This window comes from Chenopodium quinoa, unplaced genomic scaffold (genome assembly GCF_001683475.1).
Source record: "Chenopodium quinoa cultivar QQ74 unplaced genomic scaffold, ASM168347v1, whole genome shotgun sequence".
Lineage (NCBI taxonomy): Eukaryota > Viridiplantae > Streptophyta > Magnoliopsida > Caryophyllales > Amaranthaceae > Chenopodium > Chenopodium quinoa.
Genome location: NW_018743397.1, coordinates 33,098 through 57,681, shown reverse-complemented (window position 1 = coordinate 57,681; position 24,584 = coordinate 33,098). Strand labels below are relative to the sequence as shown.

The 24,584-nt window shown below is 36.6% G+C and overlaps 3 protein-coding genes across 5 annotated transcripts; 2 read left to right on the top strand and 1 right to left on the bottom strand.

The window, feature by feature from the left end:
* Positions 1–573: 573 nt before the first annotated feature.
* Positions 574–1,063, top strand: LOC110738823. Its single transcript, XM_021919257.1, has one exon. The coding sequence runs from the start codon at positions 627–629 to the stop codon at positions 1,026–1,028; it is 402 nt and encodes a 133-aa protein (XP_021774949.1). The 5' UTR covers positions 574–626; the 3' UTR covers positions 1,029–1,063.
* Positions 1,064–6,632: 5,569 nt separating this feature from the next.
* LOC110738906 lies at positions 6,633–9,338 on the bottom strand. The gene is made up of 3 exons (XM_021919365.1): positions 9,026–9,338; positions 7,051–7,174; positions 6,633–6,959 (listed from the first exon to the last, which is right to left on the bottom strand). The coding sequence occupies exons 1-3, from the start codon at positions 9,310–9,312 to the stop codon at positions 6,633–6,635; spliced, it is 738 nt and encodes a 245-aa protein (XP_021775057.1). The 5' UTR covers positions 9,313–9,338.
* A 7,953-nt stretch (positions 9,339–17,291) lies between these two features.
* On the top strand, positions 17,292–24,584 carry LOC110738832 (nephrocystin-3-like). 3 transcript variants are annotated; one of them, XM_021919268.1, is made up of 12 exons: positions 17,292–17,427; positions 17,936–18,160; positions 19,075–19,348; positions 19,951–20,101; positions 20,798–21,020; positions 21,123–21,214; positions 21,507–21,642; positions 22,077–22,408; positions 22,680–23,144; positions 23,448–23,566; positions 23,653–23,852; positions 23,987–24,584. In XM_021919268.1, exons 1-9 carry the CDS (start codon positions 17,387–17,389, stop codon positions 22,928–22,930), a joined length of 1,725 nt encoding a protein of 574 aa, XP_021774960.1. In that variant the 5' UTR covers positions 17,292–17,386; the 3' UTR covers positions 22,931–23,144; positions 23,448–23,566; positions 23,653–23,852; positions 23,987–24,584. The 3 variants fall into 3 exon arrangements, with proteins under 3 accessions (XP_021774960.1, XP_021774959.1, XP_021774958.1); XM_021919267.1 differs by having other exon boundaries at positions 23,442–23,566; XM_021919266.1 differs by having other exon boundaries at positions 22,680–23,566.

Below are 24,584 nucleotides of genomic sequence, written 5' to 3'. Positions count from 1 at the left end.
ATAAACCACAATATGTGTTTACATCCTAAACAAATTGACTTATTTTGAAGTTTCTAAAGTCGAGTTGAGAATTAATTATTTAACTAATCTATTCAAGATTTCAAGTAGGAACTTTGTTCGAATGGATCTTGATTGTTGGCCAACTCGTGCGTATTAGGTGTATCGTGTATGCCATCTTATCAACCAATACCTAACATGCTACGAGCACCAATATTATTCATATACTACCATGGAGTATGATGCATGATTATTAAAATTTTGGGATTCAAAATAAATACAAATATTATTTGACAAATACAATTCAATTAATTAAGTAAATTAACCTTTTGAGGCCAAAACTTCATGAATAATATTATTTATTTTATTTTATCTTATCTTATTTTAGGATATATGTTATTAGTTTTCTTTCTTAAAAAAAAAAAAAAAGGATATATGTTAGTTTTCCTAATCTTATTTTCGTATCCACTAGGATCTTTGGCTTGCTTTGCAAGGCCTTATAGGCAGGCTCATGTATAAATATATGATTTTTTTTTTTCATTGAGCCATTGCCCTAATTTTGTGAATATTGTTGATCAATTCAATTCTGATATTAAATTTATGACTTAGGAATAAAAATTTTGTGAGTGATGAGTGCAACAGGCAAGCTAAAGAATGTGGTGGCTGCGGCGGTGGTTCGAGGAGTAACGGAAGCAAGAGCACAAATATTTGGGCACGTACTTAATCCTACGTCCAAAAGGTCCGCTCATAAGGTACTAAGGAAGAAGCTAATAGGTGACAAAGTTGCTGAGTGGTATCCTTATGACTTGAAGCATACTATACCAAAACAATTGGTAGAAGTAGAAGAGAAGGAAAACCAAGATAATCAAAAGAAAAAGTTTAGGGTTAAAAAGGCTGAGTGTTGGTCAGCGCCCAAGTATTTTAGTCAAACTACTGGATTTTGGTCGGCGACTTCTTACAACGATAATAAGAAGAAACAACAAGCAATGGAGAAAAAGAAAGAATTAAGGATTAAACGGAAGAACAAGTAGATTAACTCTATCATGTCTTTCACGATTTATGAATGTTTAGCTTGTAATTAGTTGTTTATTTCACTTTATAAATCTCTTTTGTGATAAGCTTAATAGCTAGAGTAATAAAATTATTAATATATTGATGATATAACCTATGGTCTAACGCGTAATTTAAGCTGTCAAAAGTTGACCCGACCCGAAATACCGACTCAAATCCGATTATTAAACGACCCATTTGAACTCGAAAAAATGGTGACCCAAACCCGACCTGAAACCAACCCTAGACCCGAGTATGTGAGACCTGAACGTGAACTGACCTGGAGATGACCCGACCCGAATGTAACCCTTTTTTTATTGACCTGAACCGAACCCAACTTGAACCGAAATTGACCAAAACCCGTTTTAACCCGTCAAAACCCGAATTTAACTCGACTTGTTACTAATCTGACCTGAATTCAACCCGACCCGGTCCTAACACGACCCGAATTTAACCCAACATGTTACAAACCCGACCTGAAATCAACCCGACTTGTTATTGACCTGACCCAAATTACACCCGACTTGTTATTGGCCCGAAGTTTACCAGACCTATTACTGACCCAACTAAAAAATTCAACCCGATCTGTTACTAACCTGACTCGAAATCAACACGACTTGTTATTGACCCGACCTAAATTCAACCCAAATTGTTCCTGACCCGATTTCAAATCACTTTAAATGCAATTTATACCACCTTATTATTGTAGAGACCAAGTCGGTCCAAGCCAGCAAAAGAAAGGAGCATCATCCTCAAATTTAAGAGTTAAAAGCCAGCAAAAGAAAGGAGTATCATCCTCAAATTTAAGAGTTAAATACAGTATATATTTGTTGTATGGTCAAAGGAGATAATTATCTTCCTAAATTATAAACTATAGTTCCCTAGTATATTGCCATATATATTATAGTGAAAGGAAATAATTAGTTTGATAAAAATGATAATTATCTATTTATAGTTAGTTGAACCCGAATATGACCTGACTTGGAAATGACCCGACCTAATTGTACCTTGCAAATTATTGACTTGAACATAACTCGACTTGACTCCGAGAATGATCCGACTTGGAAATGACCCAACCTGATTATAACCCGCTAATTATTGACTTGAACCCGAGAATGACCCGACTTAAAAATGACCCGACCTGCTTATAACACGCAAATTATTGACTTGAGCCGATCCCGTCTCAAACCGAGAATGACCCGACCTGATTCTAACCCGCAAATTATTGACTTGAACCGAACCCGACTCAAACCCGAAAATTACCCTAACGCATTTTAGCCCGTGAAAACCCGAGTTAAACCCGACCTATTGTTCACCCAACCCGAATGTAATCCGACCTATTATTAACCCGACCCAAACCTGATAAGAAGTATGACCCGACGTGACCCGACTCCAGCATTACCCAATACAAACCCGACCCGCATAGGTTATGGAATTAATCCGAATTGAACCGACCCACTCTTACCGATCCAAACCCGACCCGTTTACCCGAATTGACAGTTGTACCTGAAACCTAAAAAATTTCTCAAAAAGTGTGGATATTAGCCTTTAATTTTGGAATTTTTTTACTTTTTTCACCTGGAAATAAAAATTGCCGAAATGTTTACCATGTTCCCTTATAATCTCCGGGAGTCCAATTGGTTGGGTGGAACCATCCAATTTGCCTTTAAACGACCAATTTACCGGTTTACAACTTGCACCGATTTCATTAACTCAAGCTTACCACGAACATTTATGACAACATATATGGATCCAAGCGGCATTATATGACCTCAAGATGTATCCCATAAAATTTCAATGCTTTTCGACACCTGCCCCAAAACATTCGAAATTTCTCAAAAAGCATGGATATTAGCCTTCAATTTTGGAATTTTTTGACTTTTTTCGCCCGGATATAAAAATTGCCAAAATATTTACCATTATCCCAAATATCCTCCGAGAGTCCAATTGGGTGGGTGGAACCATCCAATTTGCCTTTAAACAACCAATTTACCGGTTTACAACTTACACTGATTTCATTAATTCAAGCCTTCCACGAACATTTATGACAACAAATAATGATCATATATGATTCCAAACGACATTATATGACCTCGAGATGTTTCCCCTAAAATATTAATACTATTCTACACCGGGCCTCCAAAATTTCTAAAAAGCATGGATATTAGCCTTCAATTTTGAAATTTTTTTATTTTTTTCGCCCGAAAATAAAAATTGTCGAAATGTTTATCATTGTCCATAATACTCTCCCGGAGTCCAATTGGGTAGGTGGGATCATCCAATTCGCCTTTAAACGACCAATTTACCGGTTTACAACTTGTATCGATTTCATTGATTCAAGCCTGCCACGAACATTTGTGACAACATATAATGATCATATATGGTTTCAAACGGAATTATATGACTCGAGATTTATCCCCTAAAATCTCAAGAATTTTCGATATATACCTGGGCTCGAAACGTCCAAAATTTCTCAAAAAACGTGGACATTAGCCTTAAATTTTGGAATTTTTTTACACTTTTTTGCCTGTAAATAAAAATTGCCGAAATGTTTACCATGGTCCCTAATACAATCCGGGAGTCCCATTGGGTGGGTGAAACCATCCAATTTTTCTTTAAACGACTAATTTACCGGTTTACAACTTGCACCGATTTCATTAATTCAAGCCTACCACGAACATTTATGACAACAAATAATGCTCATATATATGGTTCCAAACAGCATTATATGACCCCGAGATATATCCCCTAAAATTTCAAGACTTTTCGACACCGGGCCCCGAAACCTCCAAAATTTCTCAAAAAGCGTGGATATTAGTCTTCAATTTTGGAATTTTTTGACTTTTTTTGCCCTGAAATAAAAATTTCCGAAATGTTTACCATTGTCGCTAATACCCTCCAGGAGTCCAATTGGGTTGGTGGAACCATCCAATTTGCCTTTAAACGACCAATTTAATTACCGATTTACAACTTGCACCGACACTACTAGAAAACACCTTAATTGCGACGGAAAAATTTCGTCGTAAACTATGTAAATTCCGTCGTAAAGTTGGTTTACGACGGAATTCCGTCGTAAATGGTTGTCGGAAAACCCTTTGTAGGAAAATGGCCATTTTACGACGGAAATTCCGTTGTAAACCAACTTTACGAAGGAATTTACGACGGAAATAATATCGTCGGACTTGGAATTGGCCTTTGAAGAAGTTCCGTCGCAAAAGTTCCGTCGCAAAGCTACATTACGACGGAATTTTCCGTCGCAAAATATAATTTTCGACGGAAAATTCCGTCGCAATGTATATTTGTACGATGGAAAATTCCGTCGTAAATCATATTTTGCGAAAGAAAATTCCGTCGCAAATTATATTTTGCGAGGGAAAATTCCGTCGTAATGTAGCTTTACGAGGGAAAATTCCGTCGCAAATATGTAAATTACGACGAAATATTCCGTCGCAAATTGTATTTCCAGCCCAAAACAAATTTTTGTAATTTTCTGCATTTTCAAACCTGAATTTTTTAATGATAAATCGACAAAAAAAAAAAAAAAAAAAAAAAACTAAATATTGAGTCCTAAAATTGTTGTTTTAAAAAAATTAATTACCGACCTACGAAATTGGGGTTATGTACATATATATATATAATAATTATGTCCTAGTACAAAAGATAGTCCACATTTTGGTATCTATACCAAACAAAAGCTAGGTTAGAGTGATTCTATGCTAGACTGAAGCTAAGCTACGCAATCGCCTGGAAACCCTGGCCTGCTCCACCACCACCCGGGTCGTTCCTAGGGTCTCGATGCCGAGGATGAATGGTGGAACATGAGTCGTTGTTGTTGAGACGACTCATCATCTCATCAAAACTCTCCATGTATCTCCTCTCCATTTCAGCCATTCGGGCTTCCATTTGAGTTTGGAGAGTTTGCACCCTGTGTTCCATCTGGTCTTGCATTTGAGAAATGACAGACGACGTGTATTGCTGTGAAGAACGGGAACCTCGACCTTGTTTGCCATAGTAGAGCTCTGCACTTTGGCCAAGTCCCTTCACACGCCCCTTCTTATTGCGCCCACCCACCGACTCCCAGTACAACTCATTGGGACTCTTCTGAATCCCCTGACTCATTGTTTCTTCGAGCTTCTTCTGGTAGGTGTCCTACAAAATATTGAAGATAAAATAAAATATTGTTAAAAAAACAACCAACAATATGGAGTTATATTGCATACTTTTAGGTGCCTAAGGATAGAAATTAAGAAAATTAAGCACATAAGTCAATTTTCAACCCTCACTCATCCAAAATCATCCAAATTTGGGCTATATCGCTAAAACCATGCCTATTTTCTAAGTTTTCAAGCAAATGGACTCGTTCTTTCTTCTAACATTCCAATTTCAATTGCTTTTAAGTGCCTAGGATAGAAATTAAGAGAAATAAGCACATATGTCAATTTTCAACCCTCACTCCTCCAAAATCATCCAAATTTGGCCTATATGGCTAAAACCATGCCTATTTTCTATGTTTTCAAGCAAATGTAAGGTTTCTTTCTTCTAACATTCCAATATCAATTGCTTTTAAGTGCCTAAGGATAGAAATTAAGAGAAATAAGCACATATGTCAATTTTCAACCCTCACTCCTCCAAATTCATCCAAATTTGGCCTATATGGCTAAAACCATGCCTATTTTCTAAGTTTTCAAGCAAATGGACTCGTTCTTTCTTCTAACATTCCAATATCAATTGCTTTTAAGTGCCTAAGGATAGAAATTAAGAAAATTAAGCACATATGTCAATTTTCAACCCTCACTCCTCCAAAATCATCCAAATTTGGCCTATATGGCTAAAACCATGCCTATTTTCTAAGTTTTCAAGCAAAAGTAAGGTTTCTTTCTTCTAACATTACAATATCAATTTCTTTTAAGTGCCTAAGGATAGAAATTAAGAGAAATAATCACATATGTCAATTTTCAACCCTCACTCCTCCAAAATCATCCAAATTTGGCCTATATGGCTAAAACCATGCCTATTTTCTAAGTTTTCAAGAAAATGTAAGGTTTCTTTCTTCTAAAATTTCAATATCAATTGCTTTTAAGTTCCTAAGGATAGAAATTAAGAAAATTAAGCACATATGTCAATTTTCAACCCTCACTCCTCCAAAATCATCCAAATTTGGCCTATATGGCTAAAACCATGCCTATTTTCTAAGTTTTCAAGCAAATGTAAGGTTTCTTTCTTCTAACATTCCAATATCAATTGCTTTTAAGTGCTAAGGATAGAAATTAAGAGAAATAAGCACATATGTCAATGTTCGACCCTAACTCATCCAAATTCATCCAAAATAAGCATATATTGAGTTCTACTTTGCTAATTTGCCATATTTCAACTCATATAATAAGTGTTTACCGCAATCCTTTTTGCTTTGTTGTTGGCAGCCACTTGGCCTTTACCAGGCACTTCCTTGAAGTGTGTCTTCAAGAAAAGATCATGGGCATTTGGTAATTGGCCTTGGTTTTTTGCAGCCTTTATATGTACATGCAGAAAATCAATGAAAACATGTTAGCCCACCAAAATTCATTAATAGACAAATGACGTAATTGTTACTGGACATATTGTAGGAACCTTACCATCTTTTTAGCATGTTTTACAGATGACATTGAACCTTGAAAGTGGGTCGGTTCAACGACATTTTCCATGGATCCGCCTCTTCGGTTCTTCTTGTTTTGTTCCGACCGCTTCTGATATTTTGGATCGGTGGCAACAATTTTCATCATGCCTTCGTGGAAATCCTTATTAAGCCATCTTGGTTTGCGACCATTCAGCCTGTGTGTGATGTTGTAGAACGTGTCACGTAGGCGATTTGCAAACTTTTCTTCGAAAGTGTCCTTCACTTGGTTGTTTAACTCAGGTTCCCACTTGAATTTTTTCTGCAAATCAAGAAAATGTCTTTATTACAAAATTCAACTCCATCAATATAATTTATAAAACATGTATTATGTTAGGTTAAAGTTATCATACGTTGAACAAGTTCCAAAAGTGCTCTTTCGAATCTTCATCAACCTCTCCATAATTCCTCCAAGGCTGAACATAGTAGCCGGTTAGCGAGTCGGAGAGCACATTCTTCACCGGCCTATCATCAAACCTATAATAAAGGATAGCCATTCATGTAAGTAGATAATCAACAAAAAGTGAACAAAACATGGTTAAAGTAATACAAATTCACTTTATCAAAGTAAATACGAATTTAAGGATATTGACGAGGGTTAAATCGGTCGCTACAATCTAACTCTCAATCAAACAATACTTATACGAACACCCTATAACCAAGTACAATGGCAAATAAAGGTTCGGTCCACGAGGAACGAGAGTAATTGCAAATCAATCTTAAACCTAAGCTAGTTCGAAATCAATGGAAAATGGTGTTCTAAAATACTACTAATAAGATGGAATAAATCAATAAACTAAGACACTAGGGAGAACGGGAATTCACCAAACCATCGGTAACTACGCAACAAGGAATCACAGAGACAAACGGGATATGCAAAGACTATATGTCTGATCAATATCATGTGATAGGAAGACAACGGGCAATACTAAGCTTGGATTTCTCATGCACTTAACATTACTCGATACATAATCAAACCACATTCAATAATGAAATACTCAATTCACAATCTCTTGTTCAAATCAAGGATATCATGCAATCAAATTCAAGATTCTAGGTTAGCTACTCCTATTATAATGAATTAACATGCAATCGCATATAATCAATTTAATCACAATCCGTTTATCAAAATCAATCCTCAATTACATAGATTACCTAGGCCGGGTTTCATCCCGAAACCCTAGCTAGGAGACTACTCACACATATTCATAATCAAAGCAATAATGAATTCCAAAAGCATAATAGATATAAACATGAATTCTGATTAAGGAATAATAAAGCTTGATTAATAAACAAGAATGAATAATACCAATTGTATTGATGCGAATCAATGGAAAAGTTCAGAACTTTGATATCTGTCGTCAATGAATAATACAAAGAATCTTTGCAAATCTTGCTTCAAATCAATCCAAGAAAACTAAAATCTCTAGAAATATCTCTAAGAAAACTAATGAATCTCTAATACTAAGAACGTTCTCCAATAACTCTCTACAAAGGCTCTCAAAACTATCTCTAAAACTGTCCCTTAACCCTTACAATCGGGCTATATATATATGTTTTAAATCGGAAAGTAAATCGCAGGCTGCCCTTCGTGAATCGGCACGGCCGTGCTGGAAGTGGCACGGCCGTGCAAGCATGGCAGTAGCTGATCCGCAATATCTTCAATTATGGCACGGTCGTGCTGAATTTGGCACGGCCGTGCTAATGCCTGGCACGACCGTGCTGAATCTGGCACGGCCGTGCTAATGCCTGGCACGGCCGTGCTGAATCTGGCACAGCCGTGCTGAAAATTGGCTTGGCACGGCCGTGCTAATGGCTGGAAGGTTGCAGGCACTTTGGTCTTCTTAAAACAGTCACAACTTCTTATCCAGAGCTTCGTTTGAGGCGTGCAATATATCGTTGGAAAGCTCTTCAAGTCTACTTTCCAATGAAATTGGAATCACTCCATTATCATTTGTATACCGAAATTTGTAAGCAAAATAGTGAATAGGTGTCATATTTGTGAACTGTTCTGCCTTGCCTGCTACTTAACTTGCCTTTCAAGGCCTTGAGAACCGCAGCAAAGCCTTAGCTTGGTGGACTAGGATCGATAATAGCCTGATTAAGCACCAATGGTTCAGGACTCGACATAACTTGGTCAACTATACCTGTTAACACACCAAAAACAGACCGAAACCCGTGAAGCACGTAATATGAAGGAAACGAGTGTAACAAGGCAATAAACGACCAAAACGGGCCTAAATACATCCAAAATCACCCATTTATATGCCTTAAAGCGCGCCCTAATGTGCGCTTGTCAGATATTTCATTATACAAATACATACGCACCAAAGTGTGGAAGGGTCCAACTCTAGCAAGTCATTAGGATGCGGGTCCTGTAGCTCCTGTTCCTGAAGCTGTTGTTGCTCCTGTTGCCCTTGTACATTTCTGACGATTTCTTGAGAGGCCCCCAAATCATGTGCCTCCGCTTCCTCCATTGACTCATCCTCGTCAACACGTACAACCGGAGATTTCCCCTTAGACTTTCTCCTCTTGGACGTTTCTCCTTTATTTCCTCCTCCCATGATGACCACCTGAAAAGTTATTAGTACCATAATCGCACATTGTAAATTCATAAATTAGATCCATAAGACATTAAAATAATAAAATGAGACCAAAAATGTAATGCAATATTACAAATCCGAGTAGTCTTTAAAAACTAAATATTCGAAGACAATAGTAAAAGGAGTAACTACATATTCTCCTCTTCATTACTCTTATCACTACTACCACTATCATTATCACTGTCATTATTACTATCACTAGTATCATCTAAAAATACATCGATGTCCTCTTCTTCGTCACTGTCACTGGAGCCAATGCTTTCTTCTTCTTCTTCATCGCTTGAGATAATAAAGCCATCGTCATCATCATCATCACTATCAAGTTCATAGTCTGGAATGTCATTTGGTGGACAAAGCGTTGCATGTACTTGTGGGGAAGGACCCTGCAAAAACTCTAAATCCACCGGAGCATCAATCACCGACCTTGCTTGAGTTCTAAATACAGCCCACCATTGAACCCGATCACGTTTAAGGCTAGGGTAAGATGCATAATAGTCTTGTACTCTTTTTCGAGACCGGTGTAGACAAGTTCAATTATGTCGTTTAAAAGGCCAAAGTACTCTCCACCGTCCTCACTTGAGACACACACCCCGTAATTCATCGTAGATTTGTGTTTGCCATAGGATTGTGTGTGGAAATTAAAGCCACCGACAAATATCTGGTTCCAAGTTCGAACACGCTTGAAAGGCCTCATAGACAATGCTCGCAACACATCGGAACTTGGTTTTTGTTCTCTCACCTATAACCGTTACGAATACAAGCGTCACACTAATTAAAATGAAATATATTATATTATATTATATTATCACAAATTAATCGAGATGCAATGTTCGAAAGGTATTATCACCTTGTGATGAAACCAATAAGGGAATTCACTTTTGCATTTCTCCATGACATCTTCTCGATGCAAATAAGTTCGAGTACTAAGAATGTAGTCCTCAAACTGCCTAATAGATTAATGACACATGGTTAATCATTGCAGCAATTATATTAAATTTAAGGGATTTTCAAAAGTTTATCGTAAACATATATACCTTTCGTATTCACCAAGAATGCCGGTATTTCTTAAAACGAACAAATGAGCACGTTCGAGTTCCTTGTCATCTAAATACCGAGTTTTACCCAAATTTGACACACGACCCTTATCCACCGTGAACAACTCAGGGATTTCATCGTTGTCAGCCGGGGATTCCACATCAGCATTCACATTTCGACCTAGATCTCGTGTTTTTGTGTCAATTGAGGGCTGAAAGTAATTGGAGCAGAAGTTTGATATCTCTTCAGTGAGATAAGCGTTGCATATGGAACCTTCAACACGAGCCTTATTACCAATTTTTTGTTTCAGGTGATTAAGGAACCTGCAATTATGTTTATGTAGCCGTAGAAGTATAAGTAACGGAAATCAATGAAAGAGATGAAAGTAAGAGTTGAGAAAGGACCTTTGATTTACCTTTCGAAAGGATACATCCACCGATATTGAACAGGTCCACATAACTTGCCCTCATATGGCAAATGAATTGGTAAATGCTCCATGGAGTTGAAGAAAGATGGGGGGGAAACCTTCTCTGCTTCTCAAGCTTGCACAGGATCTCAGCTATGTTTTTTTCCAATCGCTCCATGTCGCTAACTGTAATTGTGTAGCAACATAAATCGCGAAAGAATTGGCTTATCTCTGTAATTGCATTCCATATATGGGTAGGGAGCAATTCTCTCAAAGCAGTGGGCAACGACCTCTCCATGAACACGTGACAATCATGACTTTTCATTCCATGTAACTTACCTGATTGCAAATCAACGCATCGGCTCAAATTGGAAGCGTAACCATCAGGAAACCACAGCTGATTGACCCACTCACACAAAACCTTTCTCTGAGCCTTGTCAAGAGCAAATGGAGCCTTTGGCATGAATTCTTTTCCTCTATCATCCTCTTGAAGATGTAGCTGGGGCCATTTACAGTATTTAACAATGTCATTCCGAGCTGATAGGGTGTCATAAGATTGCTTTTTCACGTCCATTATAGGGTGAATCAACTGATCAAAAAAGTTTTTTTCAACGTGCATGACATCTAAGTTGTGACAAACAAGCAGATGTTTCCAATATGGAAGGTCCCATAGAGTGCTTTGCTTGAACCACCCTTTTTTTGCATTCTTGACACGTTTCAGTGCCTCGGGGCCATCTGTTGCTTTCGGGAGGTTTTTTACACATTCCCAAAGTTCCTCTCCTGACATGATGTGAGGTGGTGAACCTTTTTCGACTTTGTTTTTACAAAATGCATTTTTACTATTTCGAAAAGGATGATTTGTCGGAAGGAATTGACGATGGCAGTCAAACCAAGAAACCTTACCATAATTTTCGAGCCAAAATGCTTTGCTTTTCTCCATGCAATATGGACAAGCCTTCTTACCGGCTGTGGTCCAACCAGATAACATACCATAAGCCGGGAAGTCACTAACGGTCCATAGGATGGCTGCTCGAAGATTGAAATTTTGTTTTCTCGAAATATCGTAAGTATTTGCCCCAACTTCCCACAACTGTTTCAACTCGTGTATGAGCGGCTGCATGTAAACATCCAAGTTGCCCTTAGGGTTTTTAGGACCAGGAACGAGTAACGAAAGAAACATGAACTGTCTTTTCATACATATTGACGGAGGCAAGTTATAAGGGGTCAAAATGACAGGCCAACATGAATATTGTCCCCCAAACTGACCATGTGGAGCAAATCCATCCGTACATAGGCCAAGTCGAACATTACGAGGTTCAGAGGCAAACTCAGGAAAGCAACTATCTAGGTGTTTCCACGCTTCACTATCGCTAGGGTGTGCCATTGTGCCTTGAACTCGAGGATTTTTAGCATGCCATGTCATTTCCTCAGAAATGTTTTTAGTTGCAAAAAGCCTTTGCAACCTAGGTGTGATAGGGAAATAAAATAGAACATTCAAAGGCACTAAGCTACCTTTAGAAGTCTTCTTGTATAGGTCGTTGCCACACACCCTACATGTAGATAATTGAGCATCATCTTTCCAAAACAACATACATCCTTTCGGGCATGCATGAATCTTTTCATGGGGCAGCTCTAACCCCTTAATAATTTTCTTGACCTCATAGAATGTCTCGGCCATGTGGTTGTTGTTAGGAATCGCTTCATTAACCAAAGAAGAAAATCCATCAACACATCTGTACGGCAAATTATACTCACACTTTAGGCTAGTGATTCTAGAAGCCATCTCTAACACAGACAATGAACTCCCTTCGTACAACGGTTGTTCAGAAGCCCTTAACAAATCAAAAAATGGCTTGGCTTGTGCATTAGGCTCCTCCTCTAATGAAACAGGTGGCTCTTCGGAATGGCCTTGATCTTGAGACTGACCAAAGGCATCCAAAACCATTTCACGATATTCATTTGACTCCCTTCTACGAGTTCTTGGAAACCCTTCCCCATGACACATCCACTCGTAGTAATTAGGTAAAAAACCGCTGCGATACAGATGAAGTTTGACCGTATCTGGATCCCAGAGACGTTTGTTTTTGCATTTAATAAAACATGGACACCTAACTTCATTCGGGTTGCTACTCTCGGGATGATCTTCCACATATTTAAGGAATTCATCTACCCCCTTCAAGAACTCAGGATTAATAGAATTCCCAACCTTCCTTTCGTACATCCAGCTACGTTCTTTTCGTTTCATGATTACAAATTCTACACAACTAACACATATGCCATTAATCACATTAGTCATAAAGCACAATATATATTCATTGTAGATCAAACTGTTATGGAAATGCAAATGAGAAGAGAAATGATTTCCAAGGGTCCTTATCACTCCAACCTAACCCATCCTTGTACGTTCAATCTCACTAGTGAATGTATGCCAGAATTTCAATTCTATGGAAAATCCGGCAGCATCTCCCTACAGTTCCCCGAGTACACAATATAGGCGATTAGAAACACCTATATATGTACCTAGAGAACATTGTAGAGAAATGACAAGCAAGGATCTTCCTTAGAATTAAAACAAAGGAATACATTCACCACCTAAGTGAGAATAAACGTACAAGGACAGTCCCAACCGGGGACTATTCAAGACATACTCCTAATGTGTATGCCTTGAACGGGTATCTAGACATATGATTATGCAAATGATTTTTCAAAAAAATATATATACTTAACTAACATACATATTATTAAACAAATATATCAAGATTAAACTAAACAAGAGAAACATATCATTACACCATACTATTAATATAAACCAAATCAAACCAAACCAAAGTAAACTAATATATTATATTAAACTAAACCAAACCAAACTACCATTTTATGTATTAAATTAATCTAACATATTTCTAAAAAAAACTAAACTACAATAAGGTACTTTATATTAAAATAAATTAAACTAAAACACATTATATTAACATAAACTTAACTAAACTACATTATGTTAAACTAAACTAAACCAAACTAACATTATATTGTTTTTTTTAAAGAGAAGGGAGCAATTAATTACTTATAAGAGATCACCAATGTCACTAAATTAACCAAACTAAAAGTTATTGAATATGTAACAACCAAAGTAAGATACACATATACATTATATTAGGGTTTGTAATGTAACTAACCTTTAGATCTGCACTTCGTTTTAACAATTAAACCAACAAAATTGTACAAATCCTACAACAAAATTAAAAAAAAAAAAATAATAATTAAGGGTTTATAAGTAAACAAAATTAAATTGAAAAAAAAGGGGGAAAGCAAAGGCAACTTACTGTCAGGCGGAGGTGGGGCGTCGCCGGAAACAACCAAGGGTCGGTGGGTTCAGTCACGGCTAGGGGACGGAGGTGCGGCTGCGTTGTGGGTTCAGCAAATTTTACCATGTTATTCCGGTAGTTTTTTTGCAAAAAAAAAAAAAAATAATTGACAATTGCACACACTTACCTAGACGCGGCGGCTCGCCGGAAACCACCAGGGCTCGAAAGATCGCCGGAAACCTTCCTCCCTTCCTCCTTATCTTTCTCTTTCCCTTTCTCTTTCTCCTCTCTCTTTCTTTCCCGTTCTTTTTCTCCTCTCTATTTCCCGTTCTCTTTCTCGGCGGCTGATGTGCAGGCGTCGCCGACGTAAACAAATCACCACCGCCGCCGCGACTTTCTCCTATCTCCTTCTCTCTCTCCTTCTCTTTCTCTCTCTCCTCGCGCTGCTTCACTTCTCTCTCTAATTTTCAATTATTTCCCCCTTTTTTTTAGGGCAAGGTCGCAATTTCAATTTTGAAAAAATGACAGTAGAATTTACGACGGAATTTATTTCCGTCGTAAATTTTACGAGGGAAAAAGCGTCTAATCGAAATTTTCCGTCGCTAAATTGCGACGAAATATTTTCCGTCGCAAATATCCACCTTTACGACGAAAAATCATATCCGTCGTAAGAATTCCGTCGCAATTTAGCCTATTTCTAGTAGTGCGATTTCATTAACTCGAGTTTACCACGAACCTTTATGACAACATATAATGATCATATATGGATCCAAACGACATTATATGAACCCGAGATGTATCCCCTAAATATTAATACTATTCTACATCGGGCCTTGAAACCTCCAAAATTTCTCAAAAAGCGTGGATAGTAGCCTTTAATTTTGAAATTTTTTGATTTTTTTTCGCCTGAAAATAAAAATTGCCGAAATGTTTACCATGGTCCCTAATACCCTCCAGTAGTCCAATTGGGTGGGTTGAACCATCCAATTTGCCTTTAAACGACCAATTTACCAGTTTACAACTTGAAACGATTTCATTAATTCAAGCCTATCACGAATATCTAAGACAAAAAATAATGATCATATATGGTTCCAAACGGCATTATATGACCCCGAGATGTATCCCAGAGAATTTCAAGACTTTTCAACACCGGGCCCCAAAACCTCCAAAATTTCTCAAAAAGCGTGGATATTAGCCTTCAATTTTGGAATTTTCGACTTTTTTCGCCCAAAAATAAAAATTGCCGAAATGTTTACCAAGGTCCCTAATATTCTACGGGACTCCAATTGGGTGTGTGGATCCATTTAATTTGCTTTTAAACGGCCTATTTATTGGTTTACAACTTGTACCGATTTACCAGTTTACAATTGCCAGTGTAATTAATTTGCACTGAATCCAACTTGAACCAAAATTGACCCAAACCCATTTTAACCCGTCAAAACCCAAAATTTAACCTGATTTGTTACTAATTAACCTGACCTGAATTCAACCCGACTCTTTCCTAACCCGACCTGAATTTAACCCAACCTGCTACAAACCCAATCCGAAATCAACTCGACTTATTATTGACCTGACCCAAATTCAACCTGACTTGTTATTGACCCGCCCCGAATTTTACCATACCTATTTCTTACCCAACCCAAAAATTTCAACCCGATATATTACTAACCCGACTCGAAATTAACACGACTTGTTATTGATCCAACCTAAATTCAACCCAAATTGTTCCTGACCTGATTTCAAATCACCTTAAATGAAATTTAGACCACCTTAGCTTATTATTGTTGATCAAAGCATTTTGTATAGGGAGACCAAGTCGGTCCAGGCCAGCAAAAGAAAGGAGCATCATCCTCAAATTTAAGAGTTAAATATAGTATATATTTGTTGTATGGTCAAAGGAGATAATTATCTTCCTAAATTATAGACTATAGTTCCCTAGTATATTGTCATATATATTATAGTCAAAGGAAATAATTAGCTTGATAAAAATGATGATTATCTATTTTTAGTTAGTTGAACCCGTTGAAAATGACTCGACCTGATTGTAACCTGCAAATTATTGACTTGATCATAACCCGACTTGAATCCGAGAATGACCCGACTTGGAAATGACCCAACCTGATTATAACCCGCAAATTATCGACTTGAACCGAACCCGACTTGAACTCGAGAATGACCTGACTTGAAAATGACCCGACCTGATTATAATCCGCAAATTATTGACTTGAACCAAACCCGACTCAAACCCGAGAATGACCCGACCTGATTCTAACCCGCAAATTATTGACTTGAATCGAACCTGAGAATTACCCTAACCTGTTTTAACCCGTGAAAACCCGAATTAAACCCGACCAATTATTTACCCGACCCGAATGTAATCCGACATGTTATTAACCCGACCTAAACTCGGCCCAAACCCAATAAGAAGTATGACCTGACGTGACCCGATTCAAGCAGGATCCGACCCGTATAGGTTATGGAATTAATCTGAATTAACCTGACCCACTCTTATCCGACCCATTTACTCGATTTACAGCTCTACGCGTAATCATATTTAATGTTTTCGCACATCTATACTGTATATTAAAAATTTAAAACATGTCAGTTAAAAAATATTATTTGAACTCGGGTCCATTAGAAAATAAATAAGAAGTCATATAACCTTGATAACTATAATTTGAAGTAAAGAATATTAAACGTATAGATCCGGGACATCGCCTGAGCTAAACACTGATATTGTGGCTTTTCCTTTCTTAAATTCTTAATCCGATTAGTTGTTCAAATGAGTAATAGAATAGTTTAAGAAAAATAAATTTAAAGCATACTCACAAACTTCTAGAGTCGTATAGTGACACTCAGTTACTCAACTCATATAATTTTTGAACTCAGTAGTTCATGAGCCAATGAGTTTCGCCAACATCTAATAGTAGTCAAAATAAGGTCATGCTTAGTTTACCTAATTTTTACTTATATAGTCTGATTTGATCAAACTTTGACCTAATATGCAATAATTTATACGAAAAATATATATCAAATGAGGTCTAATTAGATTCATTTGACCGTAATATGCAATAATTTATACGAAAAAAATACTAAAATATATTAAATGAGGTCTAATTAGATTCATAATAATGTGTACTAATTTTTTTTATCAGTAAATTAAAGATATCTAACGATAAAAAATCACATGTGAAGAAAAATTGTAGAGAATAAATTTGCGGCCCACCAAATTCATTCTTGAAGATTGTGTTTATGTCACTATTCATTTAACCATCGCTCTCTCTTTCTCTCTCTCTCTCTCTTTATCTCTCATCCTGAGTTGCTGTGCTTCACTGCTCCAATGGCAACTGCGCTTCTTCCCTCTCCCTCTTTTACTGACAGGTATCTCTCTCTTTCATTCTTGGGGTTTTTTTCTTCTTCAATTTGTGAGTTTCAAAGGTAGAAGCTTTTTCGAATTTGTTGAGTTGAAAGTATGAATATTGTTCTGGTTGTATTTTATTAGTTGTCAATGTGAATGGGTCAAGTTTAAAATTTGTTTACTTAAATGGGTTCTCTCTTGTTCTGTTCCCAAAACCTCACATAGAAAGAACAAATTATGTAATTCATTTGAAGTAAAATTGAATTTCTCCAGAATGATTTATATTTTATGTTTAATCAATTTCATAAATCCCTGTTCAATTTTATAGAAACATTAAAAAAAACTGAGTTAGATGGATATACAAACTAAATTTTTGTAATTATAATATTAGAGGATGATTAAGGAATGACATAATTAATTTGTTTACAATTATGTGTTTTCATTTCCTGTTGCTAGTTATAGTGAGAATTTGCTTATCAGTACTTGCTGCGTGTCCTATTTGTTGAAATTAATGCTATGTTAGTTTTGCAGGATGAATTATGCTTGCTTTCATTCCAATTTGAACTCTATGGCATGCTTCCCTATCCATTTTGAGCATCCAAAATGTGATGTTAAGCTTTATGTGGTCCCTTGTCTAAGCATTGCACGTCCACATTCTTCGAGGGTGTGTGTGTGTTCTAAGATTGTATCACCAATAATGTGCAATGGAGCTGAACTGAAAAACGGGCGTGGTTCTATTGTTCCACACTTCCAAAGGTAGGGGCCTTAATATAGTTTTGTTCTTGGTTAATTGTGATAGTTTCTTTCTTGTAGAAGTTTCAATTTCCACATTATATTGAGTGAACTGTAGTGTAATATGGTTATGGATTGTGTATAGCATGTTTGTGAATTAAGTGTGTGGCTGTATATTATGGGGGCATTCCATAATTAAATAGTCTGAATTTATTGTTTTGATATCATACTTGTTGGTGGATATGTCTATATGATGTGTAAGTTGTAACCTCAACAATTCCATAGTAAAGTGTTTATGAAAGGAGTGTTGCTCTGGCTTAAGTGTCCTGATATCATACTTGTGGCTAGAGAGACACCATTGAATGTCACTATATGATGTGTTAGCTGTAGTCTCAACGATTACATAGTAGAGTGTTTACAAAAAGAGTGTTGCTTTGGCTTAAGCATTTTATGTCAGTCATTTTGCTGATATATGTGTAGTAAACCCATTGACACCACTTTCTGAACCCTAAAAGGCTGGAAGATACAGAATGACATATATAAACCTCGTTGCTTCTGTATGAAGCCTCAGCCTTTCAATGCCCCACCATCTCCAACTTTTTGGCTTGTGAGTTGCAACCCATGGTAGAATCCTACTATTTTCCATCAAACAGGTAGACAACAGCTGATGAGAGCAGGTGGTTTACACATTAGCCATTTTGATAGGTGGACCTTTCACATGAGAGATGACACTAAATAATGGTCGCAGAACAGCGAGAATCCACCCTCTTTGGTCCCTCTGCCTCTTCTTTGGATGTCTTCTGTTAGTCTAACTTTGTTATTTCCAAAGAAGTGTCACGAATCCTTTGCTAATTAGTGGCGCTAGGTCATATAACATGTAATGAAGGAATGGCATTTACAGTTGGCATAATCATTTTTTAAATATGTATTTTTGACAGGTCTGACACTTTGCTTGATAGCTCAAGCCACCCCTTGAACACTGCAAATGATTTTGAGAAGCATCTCCAAGAGTTATTTGACGAAGTCAAAACTTTGATTTCAACAGGGAAGAGAAGTGATGCCATAGATTTACTTCAAGCAAATTATCAAGCAGTAGAAGAACAGTTGGATGCAGGATATTTAGGGATTGAAGAAGTTGCTATTCTTGATATTATTGCTTTGGGATATATAGCTCTTGGCAACTCAAAGATGGTTGAATCACTATTAGACACGGTAATCTCTTGGTTACCCTCTTTTGTAATGTTTGAGATGAACCTTTTAGTTTTCTTTTTTGACTAGGATATTTTCATAACAATATTTTGCTTGGTAAATAGATTTCATATTTGAAGACAATGATGCTTGCAACAAAATTGTACAGTCAACCATTCTTTGTATTTGAATAGTTGTATTTTGGTTCGCTCTACTACTTTTTGTATCTCCATTATCAAGAAATCTTCACTTGTACATTTGCATGGACTATGGTTTGTGGGGGCTGGAGTTGATTGTGTGTTAATCGTGCTGTGTAGGTCTATCAACACTAAAGACTGTCCTTCATATCCAATCTTGTAACATATTTTGAAAAGTCACCACTAATCTTTTACATTTCTTGTATAACAATAGGAGTTGTAGGACAGATTCAGGCCATTCATCTATGCTTTATTTTAACCCATAGAGCTTCAGTATTTCAGCCTCCAAGCACCAACTTACTGATAGAGCTTATAGTGCTCTTATGTTACATGAACCCTTGAAGTTCTTTATGTCTTAAGGTGTAATTTGTGTTGGAGAAATATGTTTTACATCGTGTTTCTAATATGTTTAATTACTTGATTGGGCAGATGAACAAGATTGTTGATTGTTTGAAAGATGATGAAATGTTATTGGATTCAGTACTTATACACATGGGAAGTATGTATTCATCATTGGAGAAATCAGAGAAATCAATGCTTATGTATCAAAGGGCTCTAAAAATATTGGAGAACTTACATGGTGGGTCTGATACTTAACTTCTTCTACTTGATGCTTAAGGCCAGTCATTGATCCTAGTAATCTAGTTTACTTTTTTAAAGTCATGTTATAACCAGCTCATCTTGTGTGCATCAGGTGCATAATTACAGTTAAGAGTTTTTAAGTGATTATTATAAGTGACCATGTTAAAGCATTAAACTGACTTCAACAACAAATTATGTAACTTTGTAAATTGAGCTGCTTTGGCTTCTCGAGCATTTCTTGGCCTCATTTACTGTCCTAATGATACTATAGAATAACAAATGAATGAAAAATAGTATGTTTTAGGCTTTAAGATATTGTTCTGCTGTGCCCTTCCTCTCGTGCTCTTTGGATAGTCATGATAAGCCTAAAATGCCATGAATTCGCAAGTTTGTATCTCTTTGTTCTCTTTTCTGGGTGGTCCTAGACCAATTTGTTTATCTATAAATCAGCTTTTCTATTATATTTTTCATGTAATAACCATCTTGTGTATTGCAATATCCTTGAGACTTCTAAAATGTACAGACAAAATGGAAGTAAGGTACTCTGCATATTATTATATTAACTTTGATGACTTTCTTGCTGATGTGGGGTGATGAAATTAACTTTTCACTTTAAATAAACCTTAAAAGTAAGACCAACTTGATATGCTGACAAATGAAAACAGCTAATGTTATGTTTGAATGTCTTTGATAGGCAAGCACAGTATATTTCTTGTCACGCCACTGTTGGGATTGGCTAAACATCTTGGTTCAGTTGGAAGAGCTGCAGAAGCTGTAGAAATCTACGAACGTGTAATTACCATCGTGGAGTCAAGTCATGGTGCTGATAGCCTTGACCTTGTGTTACCTTTATCTGGCTTTGGCAATCTCCTCCTAAGGCAAGGGAAGCCTAATGATGCAGAAATTCCGTTTACCAGGTTTTATTATGTCTTGCATTGTGTTTGTAGAGGTGTTTGAAGGTTTTGATTCAGATAATTAACTCACTTATATTTGGCTTCAATGTTACTAAAAATTTGCAGGATTTTGAATCTGTATTCAAGGCTACATGGAGAAACTGATGGAAGGACTGGCATGGCTCTTTGCTCCCTTGCCCATGTAAAATTTGCTCAGGGTTAGTACACTACTACACTGGACTATTTTATGGCTTATTATTTATCCTGTACTAGAAAATGTAACACACACACACACACAAAAAAAAAAAAAAAAAAAAAAAAAAAAAAAAAAAAATCCAACCTATCATTTACAACATTGTCATTTGTAATGAAAGTTAATGTAGACTCTTCCAAATTTCAAATATGTATCATATTACCATGTGACCCTGCATGTCACTGCTCCTCCTGATGCCACATAAAATCTACTGTATGATGGGAGATTTGCTGAATACAGTGTGTTTTGTCTGACAGGGGATGCTGAGGAAGCCATTCACCTATACAGAAAAGCTCTTCAGGTCATTCGGGATTCAGGATATGTAGCATTAGATGACAACATTATGGAGAAGATGAGATTAGATTTAGCTGAATTACTTCATATAGTCGGAAGGTATAGTTTGATTTACAAATCAAGAAGCTATCTACCATAGTTGCTGGGATAAAGTATAAATTGGCTTCCCTATTTTTTAGATGAAATGGAAAATGAAACTTCTAGTACATAGTATAATTGTATAAATGGTTTAGAACTTCGATCTTGTTTGAGTATATGATGTCAGGATCACCCTAATTTAATAATGGAAGGATTTAAGTCAAATTTTTTTGAAGTGATTAGGAAGAATCACCAAAATTAGACTATTTTTAGCATTGTCTTTGCTATTTTGAAAGTTACAAACTTGCAATGAATACCTATTCATTCAAAAATGGTACTCCGCACTAGTAAAAATTAATAAGCTTATAAATAGGGACTCTTTCCCGATATCTTTATCGCCTATGAGGCTTTGATTTCAAGCTGCATTTGTTGAATTATTTTTGTGCGATTTTCAGAGGTAATGAAGGCCGAGAACTGTTGGAAGAGTGCTTGGTGATTACCGAGAAGTTTAAAGGAAAAGATCATCCTAGCTTGGCCACCCACTTCATAAATCTTGCAACTTCTTATTCTTTCTCAAAGAACTATGTCGAAGCAGAACGCTTGCTCAGGATGTCTTTGCGGGTCATGATGAAGTCTGTTGGCCCTGATGATCCGTCCATCACCTTTCCTATGCTACATCTTGCAGTTACCCTCTTTAACTTACGACGTGATAAAGAAGCTGAAAGGCTTGCCATTGAAGTTTTGCGCATCCGTGAGACAGCTTTTGGAAAAGAGTCCCTTCCAGTTGGTAAGTTTTTTTTTTTTTTTTTCAACTTAGTTCATTATTGGCTTTTCACTTGAAAATTGATTCACTTCTAAAGTTCTGAAGTTATAGGTCTGAGAAACCATTTATCTGTAATACTTCCTGCAATTACAATTTTGTTTGCCATATAGAGCTGATACTTGAATTGTCTGTTATTTTCTGCACACGTAATCTCCAACATGTCAGTTTATAATTAGTTTGTTTTTCTGTCCATTGGCCGATTAATATTAATCTCTTTAAATTTCTGGTACTGTAGGGGAAGCTCTTGACTGCCTAGTGTCAATACAGACCAGATTAGGAGAGGATGACGACGAGTTACTGGAGCTGCTGAAGAGGGTGCTCAGAATTCAAGAGAAAGAATTTGGTTATGAGAGTGAAGAAGTAATGATAACCTTGAAGAAAGTTTTATTCTACCTGGATAAATTGGGGAAAAAGCAAGAAAAGTTCCCTGTCCAGAGAAGATTATCTGTTTTAAGAGACAAATACAAGCACAGAGTTCAATATTAGCTGTACTTTTCTCTGTGAAAATATATTTGTGCAATTGTATCATGTGTAGATCATGTTTATAGGAGAGTAGATCATCTGTTTAGATTATGGGAAAGAATGTTCCCGATAGTAAATCGAACATATTCCATGAACTGGATTCAGGGCAGAGAAAGCAGGATCGTCCCGGTCAGTTGTTAGAACTTTCTCTGAACAAGGAATCTGCATAGAGCTTCCTGTAAGTTGTGCACTAATTTTTTTCAAATTAATATTGATGCCCACCATACATTTTGATTAAGGAATAATGGCTTTATCAACCAACTTTCCCCCCTTCCCAATAAAAAAATTAAAAAAAATAAAAATATCTAGCCTAGTTGTCCAAGATGCTTGAATTGTTTTTCAAGGTAAGATGAACATTATTATTTTTATTCCTTTCCATATTGTCATTACCAGTCCTAACTAGTACCAGTATATGTATGCATTAAACTCTTACTCAATTATTAATCGATTCAATACTACAATCACGTAATAAAAGGTGCAGAACGAAGAACATCGATGAATATGATTCGGAGAAACAGAGTTTTGCTGCCTATGGCTGTCCTTCTTCTGGGAGTTTTTGCAGTAATTTTCAGTTTTATTGCTTATGCCACAAGGGTTCAGGTAAAAATGTTACCCCAACCTCAAAGATGTTTTTTTTTTTTCTTTTTTTTCTTGGCAAAAAGACTTAATTCGGTCAATTTACGCAGGATAAAGATGTTACCAAATCAAAAGGGGTATGTAGATATCCAAGCAGTCCGGCAGATGCTCTTGGTATAATAGCAGCACTATTTATACTAGCTCAGCAAATCGTGTTACGTCTTGCAACTAAATGTTTCTGCTGCTGTGGACAACGCTTTTATAAACGTTGTTCTTATATAACCTCGCTATTCTTCTATATTTGTTCTTGGTATGTCATTTTTTTCCTAAATTTGTCCCCTTTTCTCATTTTTTATTTTTTTCGTTTTTGGTCATGTGTGATTCAATGTGACAATGTAAATACGGCCACAAGTTAACCCTAAACTTTCTACTTTGTGAATGTAGGTTAACCTTTGTGGTTGCGTTCATTGGATTGATATATACAGCAATGCTCAACAACAGCCATTATTTAGCAAAGACCTATCCTGGAACAAATGGCGACGATTGTAACGTGGGCAATGAGAAATATTACATTGGTGATGCACTTTGGTGCATAATTAGCACTATTTTAGGTCTAACCTCTTACGCTTTCTGGGTGAAAGGTACTGCTAAAACAAGCGATAATTCCCAAGTAAGTAGTTGATAATCAACGACAGAAAACTAACAAGAAACTGCTGATAGTCATGATCCAGCAAGGTGTTGTAAAGGGAGATCCTTAAATGCATCAAACAAATGAACAAAGTTATTGATGTGAATTGAAGCTGGATTTGATGTAGTATATACCAATATCAACCTGATGTCGAAAGGGGTGCAAGTAGATGTGCGTGTGTGTTCTTGGTAATCTTCAATCGGTACACTAATCACTGTCTTGTAACGAGCTTAAAGATTGCTTCATTTTTTGTACTTTATTTGTAACAATGTAATTGATCAATTGAAATAATTTCCTATCTTTCATATGATTGGTTCATTAGTAAGTAATAACATAATTACATTATTCCAAGGA